General features: G+C 35.6%; 1 protein-coding gene across 6 annotated transcripts in view; it reads left to right on the forward strand.

Moving 5' to 3' along the window:
- ephb2b (eph receptor B2b) overlaps positions 1 to 12,279 on the forward strand; it is a 163,945-nt gene that overhangs the window by 119,889 nt on the left and 31,777 nt on the right. For all 6 annotated transcript variants that reach the window (XR_013327516.1, XR_013327518.1, XR_013327517.1 and 3 more), the window contains exons 6-7: positions 8,922 to 9,046; positions 10,441 to 10,603. Coding sequence is in view for 2 of the 6 variants with exons in the window: in XM_077725428.1 (XP_077581554.1) it covers positions 8,922 to 9,046; positions 10,441 to 10,603 (288 nt within the window). In the remaining 4 variants the exon portion in view is untranslated. The remainder of the gene's footprint in view (positions 1 to 8,921; positions 9,047 to 10,440; positions 10,604 to 12,279) is intronic.

The raw sequence follows: 12,279 nt of genomic DNA on the forward strand, positions 1-12,279 counted from the left end.
GAAAAAAAGGACTAAAGTATTAACACACTCATCACTTATTAAAGTAAAAAGTATAAAGTATAAAGTACAAAGTAACATTGACTTTAAAAATTTGACAGGTGGGCGTGGTCAGCCTAAAAATATGATACATATAAAAAAGTGCATTCGTTAACAGTACATATGAAACATAAACAGAAAAAGCGGACTAAAGTATTAACATACTCATCACTCATCATTCAAGTAAAAAGTATAAAGTACACAGTCAAGTAAAAAAGGAATGTATTAAGAAATATTAAAATGTCATTTAAAAGAAGATAGAGGGCGCTGTAAAACACTAAAAACAAATAAGAGTGGGCAGAGATATTGTGTCAGTTCAGGCTTTTGTGTTTTTTTAATATCCGACAGTGGTGTTTTTTCCTTTTTGGTTTTCTGTTTTTTCCATATATAAGGCGCACTGGATTATAAGTCGCACTGTCTATTTTGGAGAAAATTTAAGACTTTTAAGTACGCCTTATAGTCGTGAAAATACGGTATATATAAATAATTGTGGAGTGCGTTGGGTGCATTCTGTAATCGATCAGGTTTTAATGCAGCAATTTATTTGCTTGAGCCAGAAGCAGGCATGCTGATAATTAAAAACAAAATGAGCCAATGGATGAAATAAATAAACAGGCTGCGGTCCAAAGCCCACTTTAAGAATTGGAGCTTTTTTTTGCTGACGCTCGACCTTGAAAATGTGTGCAGCTGCTACCTGATTTTTTTATTTATTTTTTTGAGTACAACAGGGTGAAGAGGTGCAAAATATGGAGGCTGCAAAAGGGAGCTGTTAATAATTTAGCTATTGCTATTTTTGACAGTGCCTTTATAAGAGATTTTTTAAGACATGCGTTTTTTAAGGGGATTTCAACCTCCAATCTATTTTAACTATTTAACGAAATATATTTTTAAGGGTAAACACAGACTGATGTCGTACTTTTTCCTTGTCGACAAAATACAACTGGTGTTTTTGTTTGGAATAGTGTATTTTTTTGGTCTATAAGCCGTATTTCTAGCTAGAAAAATGATAACTGAATCAAGGGTACGGCTTATATGCGCATAAATAAGACTTGACATGCTTTTACAGATTTTTTTTTACCCTGTCGACAAAATACAACTGAAAAATTGGCATTTTTGTCTCAACTTAATAAAGGAGTAGTGAATACAAGTATTGTGCGGAAAATATCGGATTTTAGCACCTATACGCTGTATTTCTAGCAAAAAATTAGATAACTAAATCAAAGGTACGGTTTATATGCGCATAAATAAGACTTGACATGCACAAAACGCCATAAACGCAAGAGTATGCGGCCGATACGGTCATTTATTTCAAAATATATAAAATATAAACAGATAAAACTGCTAAGTAAAGTGTATTTTGACGTCTATGAATGAAATTCAAGAAAAAAAATAAAGTATTTAGCATAAAACGTGAAAAAAAACTCACTTATGCCTACCATTGCTCACTCAATTGTCAAATCCAATGACTTTCAGGGTACGGCTTATACGTGGATACGGCTTATATGCGCATAAATAAGACTTGGCATGCACAAAATGCCAGAAACGCAAGATTATGCGGCCGATACGGTCATTTATTTCAAAATATATAAAATATAAACAGATAAAACTGCTAAATAAAATCTATTTTGACCTCTATGAATGAAATTCAAGAAAAAAAACTAAGTATTTTGCTTAAAACGTCAAAAAAACTCACTTATGCCTACCATTGCTCACTCAATTGTCAAATTCAATGACTTTAAGGGTACGGCTTATACGTGGATGCGGCTAATACGCGTAAAAAATATGGTAGTACATTAGAGCATGCCATTAATGACGATAGATGACCAATTCATTTCAACATGGAAAGGCTGGCTATTATATTAACTCATGTTTCATTGCCATTGGCAACTCTAGACATCCAATCCATTTTGCCTGACCATTCCCATTAGTCCCTCCCAGTTAAAATGGATTAAAAGTCTAGCACTCTAGTTAATGGTTAAGCGATTCATCCGTAAGGGTTCAAAATAACAATAGTTTGAAAGAAAAGCCCATTTTTATCTGTGAAAATAGAGCTTATGTGAGAAAAAAAACTTAGACACCGAAAATTTTGCGTTACAACGCACCACCCGACAATATCAACCCTTCTTAACATCTGACAATCTACCACCAATTCACTTCCAAGGACTATAAAATACTCATTTAAGAATGAGCTTCTAATTTTAAGTGGACAGTGGTCTTCCGTCTTTCCCGTTCCAGATGGTTTAAAGCTTGATCAAGTCGAAACTCACTTTGGAAAATTGCTGTAGACGTAAAACCCACAATACTTTGCAGCTGTGGAAACAGGGCAGGTTGCCAGATTGCTACAACTACATGGAAATACGGACTTCTATGTTAAAAGAGCTCATAAACGGATGGAATCCAAAGCAAAACCCGAAGGAACAGATGCTTTCAGACCTTATGGACCATATTGAAGCTAGTTTTTTGCTGTATCAAAATGTCTTAATCCATTGAATTTAACATTCTAATCACCATTTAAATCTAATTTCCCATTGACATCATTGATAAAACTAGCATATAGCATTCCAATAAAGTTCAATAGCAGTCAACAACCTTGACTTGATCACCGTATTTTCACGACTATAAGGCGCACCCTCAATGAATGACATTTTTCCACATATAAGGCGCACTGTATTATAAGGCGCACTGTCTATTTTGGAGAAAATGTAAGACTTAAGTGCGCCTTATAGTGGTGAAAATATGGTAATTGCTATTGACTTCCAGGTATGAAGCACTCACTACTTTACAGTCACCTCTAGAGCCAGCCATTGTTGATGTTTTGGATTTTTTGGTATAAAATCTTGCAGTGGGGGAGGAGCTATATGATGGAAGATGTTGTAAACTAAGATTGTATCTGCATATTTAACAGTATTGTTTCAGTTCAGGCATTTGTGTTTTTTTAATATCCGACAGTGGTGGTTTTTCGTTTTTTGGTTTTCTGTTTTTTCTCCATATATAAGGCGCACTGGATTATAAGGCGCACTGTCTATTTTGGAGAAAATTTAAGACTTTTAGGTGTGCCTTATAGTGGTGAAAATACGGTAATTGCTGTTGACTTCCAGGTATGAAGCACTCACTACTTTACAGTCACCTCTAGAGCCAGCCATTGTTGATGTTTTGGATTTTTTGGTATAAAATCTTGCAGTGGGGGAGGAGCTATATGATGGAAGATGTTGTAAACTAAGATATGGCATCTGCATATTTAACAGTATTATTTCAGTTCAGGCTTTTGTGTTTTTTTTTTAATTATCCGATGGTGGTGGTTTTTTGGTTTTCAGTTTTTTCCATATATAAGGCTCACTGGAATTTAAGGCGCACTGTCTATTTTGGAGAAAATTTAAGTATTTTAAGTGCGCCTTATAGTGATGAAAATACGGTAATTGCTATTGACTTCCAGGTATGAAGCACTCACTACTTCACAGTCACCTCTAGAGCCAGCCATTGTTGATGTTTTGTATAAAATCTTGCAGTGGGGGAGGAGCTATATGATGGAAGATGTTGTAAACTAAGATGGCTGATCTGCATATTTAACAGGATTAATTCAGTACAGGCGTTTGTGTGTTTTTTTAATATCCGACAGTGGTGGTTTTGGTTTTCAGTTTTTTTCCATATAAAAGGCGCACTGGATTACAAGGCGCACTGTCTATTTTGGAGAAAATTTCAGACTTTTAAGTGTGCCTTATAGTCGTGAAAATACGTTAACCCCCAAGTGCTATTTTCCTTGTATTTATTTGTCTGTTATTTTCTCCTCTAATCGAATCTATTCATAAGCGACCAATTTTTTTTCCTACCACGGTAACGTTTGTCTGGCGCTCACACGCTCTAACGTCCGACCTCGTCGTAGAATGTGGCAAAGCTGCAGTCCTATTCGTGTGAGCATTTATCTTCCCAAATCAGCCATCTAATTTAATTAGGTGATCTTACAATCCCTGTCCTTTCCATTATCACCACTTGATTAATTTGGGTGGAATATGAATAGAGTGCTTGTATTCAGACAGTTTTTAATCCCTCCCCTTTTTGGAAGAATGTGACCGTTCTTGATGAACCTGCTTCCATTTATAAAATGTTTGGAAAACTATACTGATTGTTATTATTCAGGGTTTAATAGAATGGAATTGAGGGCTTTATTGTGTTTTGTTTTTGTTGTTGCAACAAGAGGAAAAGAACAATGAGAAAGGCAAGGCTTTGAATTGTTTGACAATAGAGTTCAATTACTACAGTTGACTGGAATTTGGTACACACGGTATGTTAGAAGATAGTGTAGTCTATCACACGCCATATGCAAATGCTTTAGTGATAAAGTATGAATGGGAAAACAATGACTCGACTTGTACGTGAAAAACTTGTACTCATGAATATGTTTGCTACTTTTTTTCATCCCTAAAATCTTTTAATAATTCATATCGGTCAGGTATCGCAATATAACAAACATTTTGGAGCCCCAATTTGAGATACAATTGTAGTATTAGTGTTGCATGTATTTTGTAGGGGAATAGAATCAATTAAATTTTAATTAAAATAAATAAATGTACATAATAGGTAAATCAAAATTAAATGAATTTAATCAATTGTATTCAGGAAATAGAACATTGTTTTTGGTTGATAAAATCGGCCACCATTTTTTGATTGTAATTACAAACAATTTTAGGCTAGTGACTTATTTTTGGTAATTTTCAGAATGTCATATTTATTAATATTTATAGTAATTTAGGAAGATAGATTATTGTCCCTGGAGAGGTTAATAAAAATGGCTACCATTTTGTGGTATTTGTTTGTAATTGCAAATATAATTTTAGGCTAGTAACTTATTTTTGGTTGTTTTCAGAATTGTATACTTTTATTAATAATTATATAGTTATTCTGTGTTATAATTACCAACACAAATTAAAGCTAGTAACTTATTTTTGGTAGTTTACAAAATTTTTCACTATTATTAATAATTATATAGTAATTTTGTGTTATAATTACCAACAAAAAATAAAGCTAATAACTTACTTTCGGTAGTTTTCACAATATTACATTTATTAATAATCATAGTAATTCTGTTATTTAATATAATTAACATAACATGTACAACAAAATGAATAAAATTCTAAGACATTAAAAAAATGAACTCCATCCATAAACACCCTAAAATTTGATAGTTTTTATTCATTCACTTTTTTTACATAGTATTTAAATGACTTTAAAAAATAAAAAAAAAAATACACTGATACAGATTAACTATATTCCCACCATGTCATGTTTTCGTGCTAACTACCTTATTACACACCATACATAACGTCAAAATATTTCACATTAAAGAAAAAAACGCCATGAACAGAGTACTCTCTGTATAAGAATCCGTAATATGTGAGATTTGAAGTCCTCGACTTTCCCCGGCGCTCACGGTCTGCCGCTCATGAGCCTCTCGGCGTCTCCAATCCTGACGCAGAAGCTTGTACTTCGTCTCTCTGGCGTGTGTTCACGCCATGTATGCCAACACACGAGACGCCTTTGTTTCTCCGGCCTGGGATCGGGTTGCCGTGCGTGCGTGCGTGCCTGCCTGCTTTTAATGGAAACGTAGCCGGCCATGTGCTGGTCTCGAGTTTGTCCGCATCCGTAATGGGATACTCGTGAGTCCCCTACAGAGGACTGATTGCTTTATTAGGCAGGTGACCTGCAAACAAGCGGGGAAGGGCCAAACTCTTCTCTGGCGTTTGACATCCATGATCCTTGTTTTTAAAATAGCTTCGTATCAGTCTGAAGGTTGCAAAATAGCATTTGGCACCCTAGTAATACCTTGACATAAGTTTGTCTCAATCTATGAGAAATTTGAGGAATGAGGATAGGTCTGAGCAGATTTTTGTCTTGAGATAAGGACAGAAATTTGAGATAAGAGCATGGCATAAGAGTGTCTCAATCTACGAGAAATTTGAGGTGGTAAGGAAAGTTCCGAGCAGATTTTTGTCTTGAGATAAGGACAAAAATTTGAGATAAGAGCATGACATACTAGTGTTTCAATCTATGAGAAATTTGAGATACGAGGAAAGTTCCTAGCACATCTTTGTCTTGAGATACGGACACAAATTTGAGATAAGAGCATGACATGTGAGTGTCTCCAGCTATGAGAAATTTGAGGTATGAGGAAAGGTCCGAGCTATTTTTTGTCGTGAGATAAGGACACAGATTTGAGATAAGAGCATGACATATGAGTGTCTCCAGCGAGGAGAGATTTGAGGTATGAGGGAAGGTCTGAGCAGATTTTTGTCTTGAGATAAGGACACAAATTTGAGCTAAGAGCATGGCATAAGAGTGTCTCAATCTACGAGAAAAATGGGGGGAAATGATTTGAGATGCGAGTAAATTGACATACGAGCTCAATCCCGGAACCCATAAAGCTCGTATCTCAAGGTATTACTGTACGAGTTAATTTGTATGTAGTTCATTCCTATGGGAAAATGATTTGAGACACGAGTAACTTGACATACGAGCTCGATCCCGAAACCCATTTAGCTCGTATCTCAAGGTATTACTGTACGAGTTAATTTGTATGTAGTTCATTCCTATGGGAAAATGATTTGAGACACGAGTAACTTGACATACGAGCTCGATCCCGAAACCCATTTAGCTCGTATCTCAAGGTATTACTGTACAAATTAATTTGTATGTACTTCATTCCTACATGTAAAATGATTTGAGACACGAGTAACTTGACATACGAGCTCGATCCCTAAAACCCATTTAGCTCGTATCTCAAGGTATTACTGTACATTAGTCTTTGTATCGGAGGCCTTGCCCCGCTGGCTTTTTCTTTTGTCGTCAATGTCCTTACACAACAAATTGCTCAAGAGAAAACTAACTTTACAGCTGTGTACTCCATTATTAAAGCCTATAGAATACTGTGGTTTCTGTCGCTTTATACCCAGTCGAACATATGTCCTAAAAACTCGGGGGGGAGCCACTGTGTGTGTTCGTTAGGGTCTGTGGGTGGACATTGTAACTATAAATCTGAACCCGGGTGTTGTTGTGTCACACGTGCTTTTTAACTTGGGCTTCCCGTGTCTTGACATTGACCCGCGACACCCTGAACGAATCGTAATGGCCGTCTTAGGCGCTGACGTGATGGTGTTTGTAGCGTGCAAGTGCATCGAGCTGCAGGTTGGCGGCCACCCACTGAGATGTTAACGTTGGTTCCAAACCGATTGTTACGGAATTGACTTTTTAAGATGGTTGTGAGCTTAGTTCCGGGGTTCTTGTGGGAAGTTTTTGTGCTTTTGTGCATGCTAGGTTCATTGAAGACTAATTGTCGCTTTAGTTTCTAGTTGTTTTGTAACTTTGTAATTAGCAATAAAGCTATAATGCAGGTAATAGTAATTTTATAAAAAAGCTATTTGGGGAATTCTGCTGTTGATTTAAATGAATTTATCATTAGCGGATGACCAATTAATTTTAAATGGGAGGTCACAGCCAATTAAAATTCATAAATTTGGTGCCAAAACTTCCATATTGGTAAACAAAATATTGTGATTATATTACCATATTAATAAATTGTCATTTATTTGACATTTGTGGAACTTTGCTTTTGCAAAAAACAAAAAAAACTAAAAATAAATGTGTTAACTGACTTTTACTTAATAGAACAAAACTGCGTAAACTGATAAAGACAAACAAAAACAAACAAAAACAAACAAAAACAAACAAAAACAAACAAAAACCAACAAAAACCAACAAAAACCAACTAAAACCAAACTAAAACAACTTAAAACAAACTAAAACAAACTAAAACAAACTAAAACAAACCAAAACAAACAAAAACGCGTTAACTGACTTTTACTTAATAGAACAAAAACATGAAAACTGACAGACAATGACATCATTTTAATTTATGAATGCAACACTATACTTTTCCAATACATTTTAAAACAATTAAAAAAGAGAATAAGTAACAAAAATCATGAATTTTCGAGTCAAATTTTGATAGAAAATGCATAAAAAACAAAAAAACAAAACATGCTAGCACTTAAAACCCAACATTTCCTATCAGATATTTATTTAACTAAATGTATACTAATTTACTCCAAGCGTAGAGTCAACCTAACTTACCGCCCTAGCCACGGCGCCCTCAGATAACTGATCTAAACACCCTATAAAACTCCCTACTCGTCGTACTTCTCAATCTTAACCCAATAACCCCATTTTTCTTCAATTTCTCTCCTCTAACCCACCATTATAACAACCTTAAACATTTTACAACCTTGGATGAACTTCTCCTCCCTTAAATTTTTTTCACTCTTCCCACATCCACCATGACGACAACATGGCCAATCAGGAATTTCCGTCTTAAAATATTACAAAAAAAGATAATGAAAGGTTTCACATCCCTCCCTCCAGCCAACATTTTTGTACACAAGTCAATTTTCCTTAAAAAACACTAAAACTACCCCCCAAAAAACACCATTACTCCCCTTAATATCGCCAAACATCTTTTTAAACTCCACACACCCTTAAAATATTTTTTTTTTTTAGCTATTATTGGTCTTCCTACCTTCTAAACAGAGCATCTTTGATTCTCCACAGGAAAGATCGTCAATCTCTGCAAAAAAATGCAAAAAAAAATCCCCAAAACAGTCATTTCCAAGCCTTGGAAAACTGCAACTAGTGAGCTTCATGCTGTTATTTAGAGAGGAAAAATACAGTCGTCTAAATGAAATAACAATACTTCTTTGTATGTGTTTGTTTGGTGTAGCTAGCCGTGATGAGTGGTGATTATCGCAATCAAAAAAGAAGCAGTAGACCCGCACTGATTTGCATATCCAGTAAGTGTTTTTGCATCAACAAGAATGTCACCTCTGTTGTATTGTCCACAGCGCCGTCAACTGTGTCCATCATGCATCAAGTGAGCCGTAGTGTGGACAGCATTACCCTCTCTTGGTCTCAACCTGACCAGCCAAATGGGGTCATCTTGGATTATGAACTACAATACTATGAAAAGGTACCTATCCAATGTATTTTGTTTCATTTTAAGTCACCCTGGAGCAATGTTCCCTCTAAGCCAGTGGTGTCAAACATACGGCCCGTGGGCCAGATCCGGCCCGTCTTGTGGTATGGTACGGCCCGGGGAAGAAAGCTGCATTGTATAAAAAAAAATAGGATTATTTTTTAAAAAAAAATTTAGTTCTTGTATTATCCGCTAGAGGGCGCAGTGTTTTAGTACGCGCAGAGACAACATGAATTGACATTTATTTATGTTCTTATGTTATTCTCTTGTTCATAATATATTGTTCATAATGTAAAAGGAAAATTATTTTAATAAACATTTTGATAATTTACTCATTCTTTGCACTAATTATTAGTATTAGTGACTAATACAAAGGAAAAAAGTACATATATAAGTACAAGTAATACAAATATAAACAATAAATAAGTAGTCAACAATGTAACTAGTGGAGGAAAAACAATGAAAACCGATAAAATGGACAGATAATGTGTAAAGAGTTCTGTCATAAAAGTTTCCAATTATGGATCAAAAATGTGAAAAGCTAAAATAAGTAAAATAAGTAAGAGGGTGAAATAAATACATAAATAAATAAAAAGCCATTTGAAACCCATTTTGAGGCTAATTTTATCACCACCCAAGAACAAACATTACATATACCAAAAACAATTTTTAACTCATTAACCAGACTCTTAATCTCACTTCAACTCAATAAAATTCAGCATTTTTCAGTAACTTATCCTCCCAATTTTGGGAGTAAAGGACAAGATCAAAAACATACAAAAAAATCAGAAAACACAGAAAATCGTTATCTCCATCCATTGGCCAACTAATCTTAAATAACCACTTTACAATGTGCTGAATACTGTTATGTTATGCAACCCATAGATGTATAGAATAACCTAACATAGGGCAAACTAAAGCTATAAAAGCATAGCGGGTTTTGAATTTGAAAAATGCCTGAGAGACTAGTGGGCAAAACAAGACTACTTGTCAGTGGGTGGCTTGATTTTTGTATTTTATGTTATTTTATCAAGAAGTATTCGTTCTCGGGGGGCTAGCACTCGAAGTACAAAGTACACAAGCGTAGGCACACAAGAAAGTGGGCGGGGGGGGCTGTCAAAACCATCGAGTGGGGTCCCCCGCTGTGGTTCGAGTGTACGCTGAGTGACGCCCAAGTTGATCGGAAGCAGCTCGAAGGGGGATTAAATATGTCAGTGTCTTCTAAAACTGTGTTTTTGACAACTACTAAACTGCGGCACCCTTGTGTGCCGTGAGAGATGGTCAAGTGTGCCATAAGAATTTACATAAATTGTAATTACGATTGCTAGATAATTTGAGTTGATGTTAGCATTAGCGCTCACCATTTTGACTAATTTGTTTGTCTTTAGGACCAATCGGAGTACAATTCCTCGGTCATCCGGAGCCAAACCAACACGGCGGTCATTCGGGCCCTCAAACCGGGGAGTATCTACGTCTTCCAGGTTCGAGCACGTACCGTCGCCGGCTTTGGACGCTACAGCGGTAAACTGTACTTCCAGACCATGACGGAAGGTGAGGAGTCATATTATAGTTCTCGTCATTAAATACTGCCCGTGATACCATAACTTGCCACTAAAGAAAAGAGTGAAGCTAATTGACGTCAAATTTAAAAAAAAACAGTAATACCTTGAGATACGAGCTTAATGCTTTCCGGTATCGAACCCGTATGTCGATTAAATCGTATCTCAAATCAGCTTTTCCCATAGAAATGAACTAAATACTCATTAATTCGTTCCCACCCTCTACAAAAACACCAATAAAACAGGATATTAGTTTCCTCATATCTCAAATTATTCTCGTATCTCAGAGCAAATATTTGTTCAAAATTCTCATCTTATTTCAAATTTGTCTCATATCTCAGAACAAATATTTACTCCAAATTTTCCACTTATCTCAAAATTATCTCATATCTCAGAGCAAATATTTGCAAAAAAATATCCTCGTATATCAGAGCAAATATTTGCAAAAAAAATCCTCGTATCTCAGAGCAAATATTTGCTAAAAATGTTCCTCGTATTTCAAATTTGTCTCATATCTCAGAGCAAATATTTGCTCCAAATTTTTCTCGTATCTCAGAGTAAATATTTGCTAAAAAGATTCTCGTATCTCAGAGCAAATATTTGCTCAAAACCTTCCTCGTATCTCAAACTTCTCGTATCTCAGAGCAAATATTTGCTCAAAATTTTTCTCCTATCTCAGAGCAAATATTTGCTCAAAAAATATTTCCTCGTATCTCAGACCAAATATTTGCTCAAAATGTTCCTCATATCTCAAATTTGTCTCATATCTCAAAGCAAATAATTGCTAAAAAAAATTGCTCGTATCTCAGACCAAATATTTGCTCAAAACTTTCCTCGTATCTCAAATTTGTCTCATATCTCAAAGCAAATAATTGCTAAAAAAAATTGCTCGTATCTCAGACCAAATGTCTGCTCAAAAATTTCCTCGTATCTCAAATTTGTCTCATATCTCAAAGCAAATAATTGCTAAAAAAATTGCTCGTATCTCAGACCAAATGTCTGCTCAAAATTTTCCTCGTATCTCAAATTCCCCGTATATTGGGTCACTTGTATTTCAAGATATTAACTGTATGGCAATTCAATTACGTCTTAAGTCGTGGTGATGTCCACGTAGACAAGGAATGCTAATAGTGACTCTCAGCCTTCAAGTCTAGAATGACTGATGCGCCCTGGGTTTTCTCCACTTGTCTCCGCTGTGCAGAAGCAGGAACATATTCATTACACTACATCGCTCATGTAGGTTAATGTTCCAACCATTCGTGGCTTTTCCTCTCTGAAAAGCTCGTTTTCTTCAGGCCGCAGTTCCCAGGACCGCCATTAGCCCGGGAATGTCATACATCAACTTACACACACACTCAACAAGAAAGCTTCTTAGTGGTGATTTTTGTAGTCAAACACAACATTATTTATTGTTCAATGGTGGTTTCTTTGGGTATGGATTTCATGTTGGGGTCTTAATGTCACCCTAAATTTGGATGCGTTCAAAGGAATCATGGGACAAGGAAGACAGTTAAATGTGGACTCAAAACGATTGATACTTTTTGGGAGAATCTAGAGGTGTTAGCTACGTTAGCGCCTTAGCATTTGGTCTTACAAATTTGGGGTCATTTTGAGCATATATAGTTGGACTTGACAGGAGTTTTTGTTAGCATATTTCTAACTAGAATT

The sequence above is a fragment of the Stigmatopora nigra genome, chromosome 10 (assembly GCF_051989575.1).
Source record: "Stigmatopora nigra isolate UIUO_SnigA chromosome 10, RoL_Snig_1.1, whole genome shotgun sequence".
NCBI lineage: Eukaryota > Metazoa > Chordata > Actinopteri > Syngnathiformes > Syngnathidae > Stigmatopora > Stigmatopora nigra.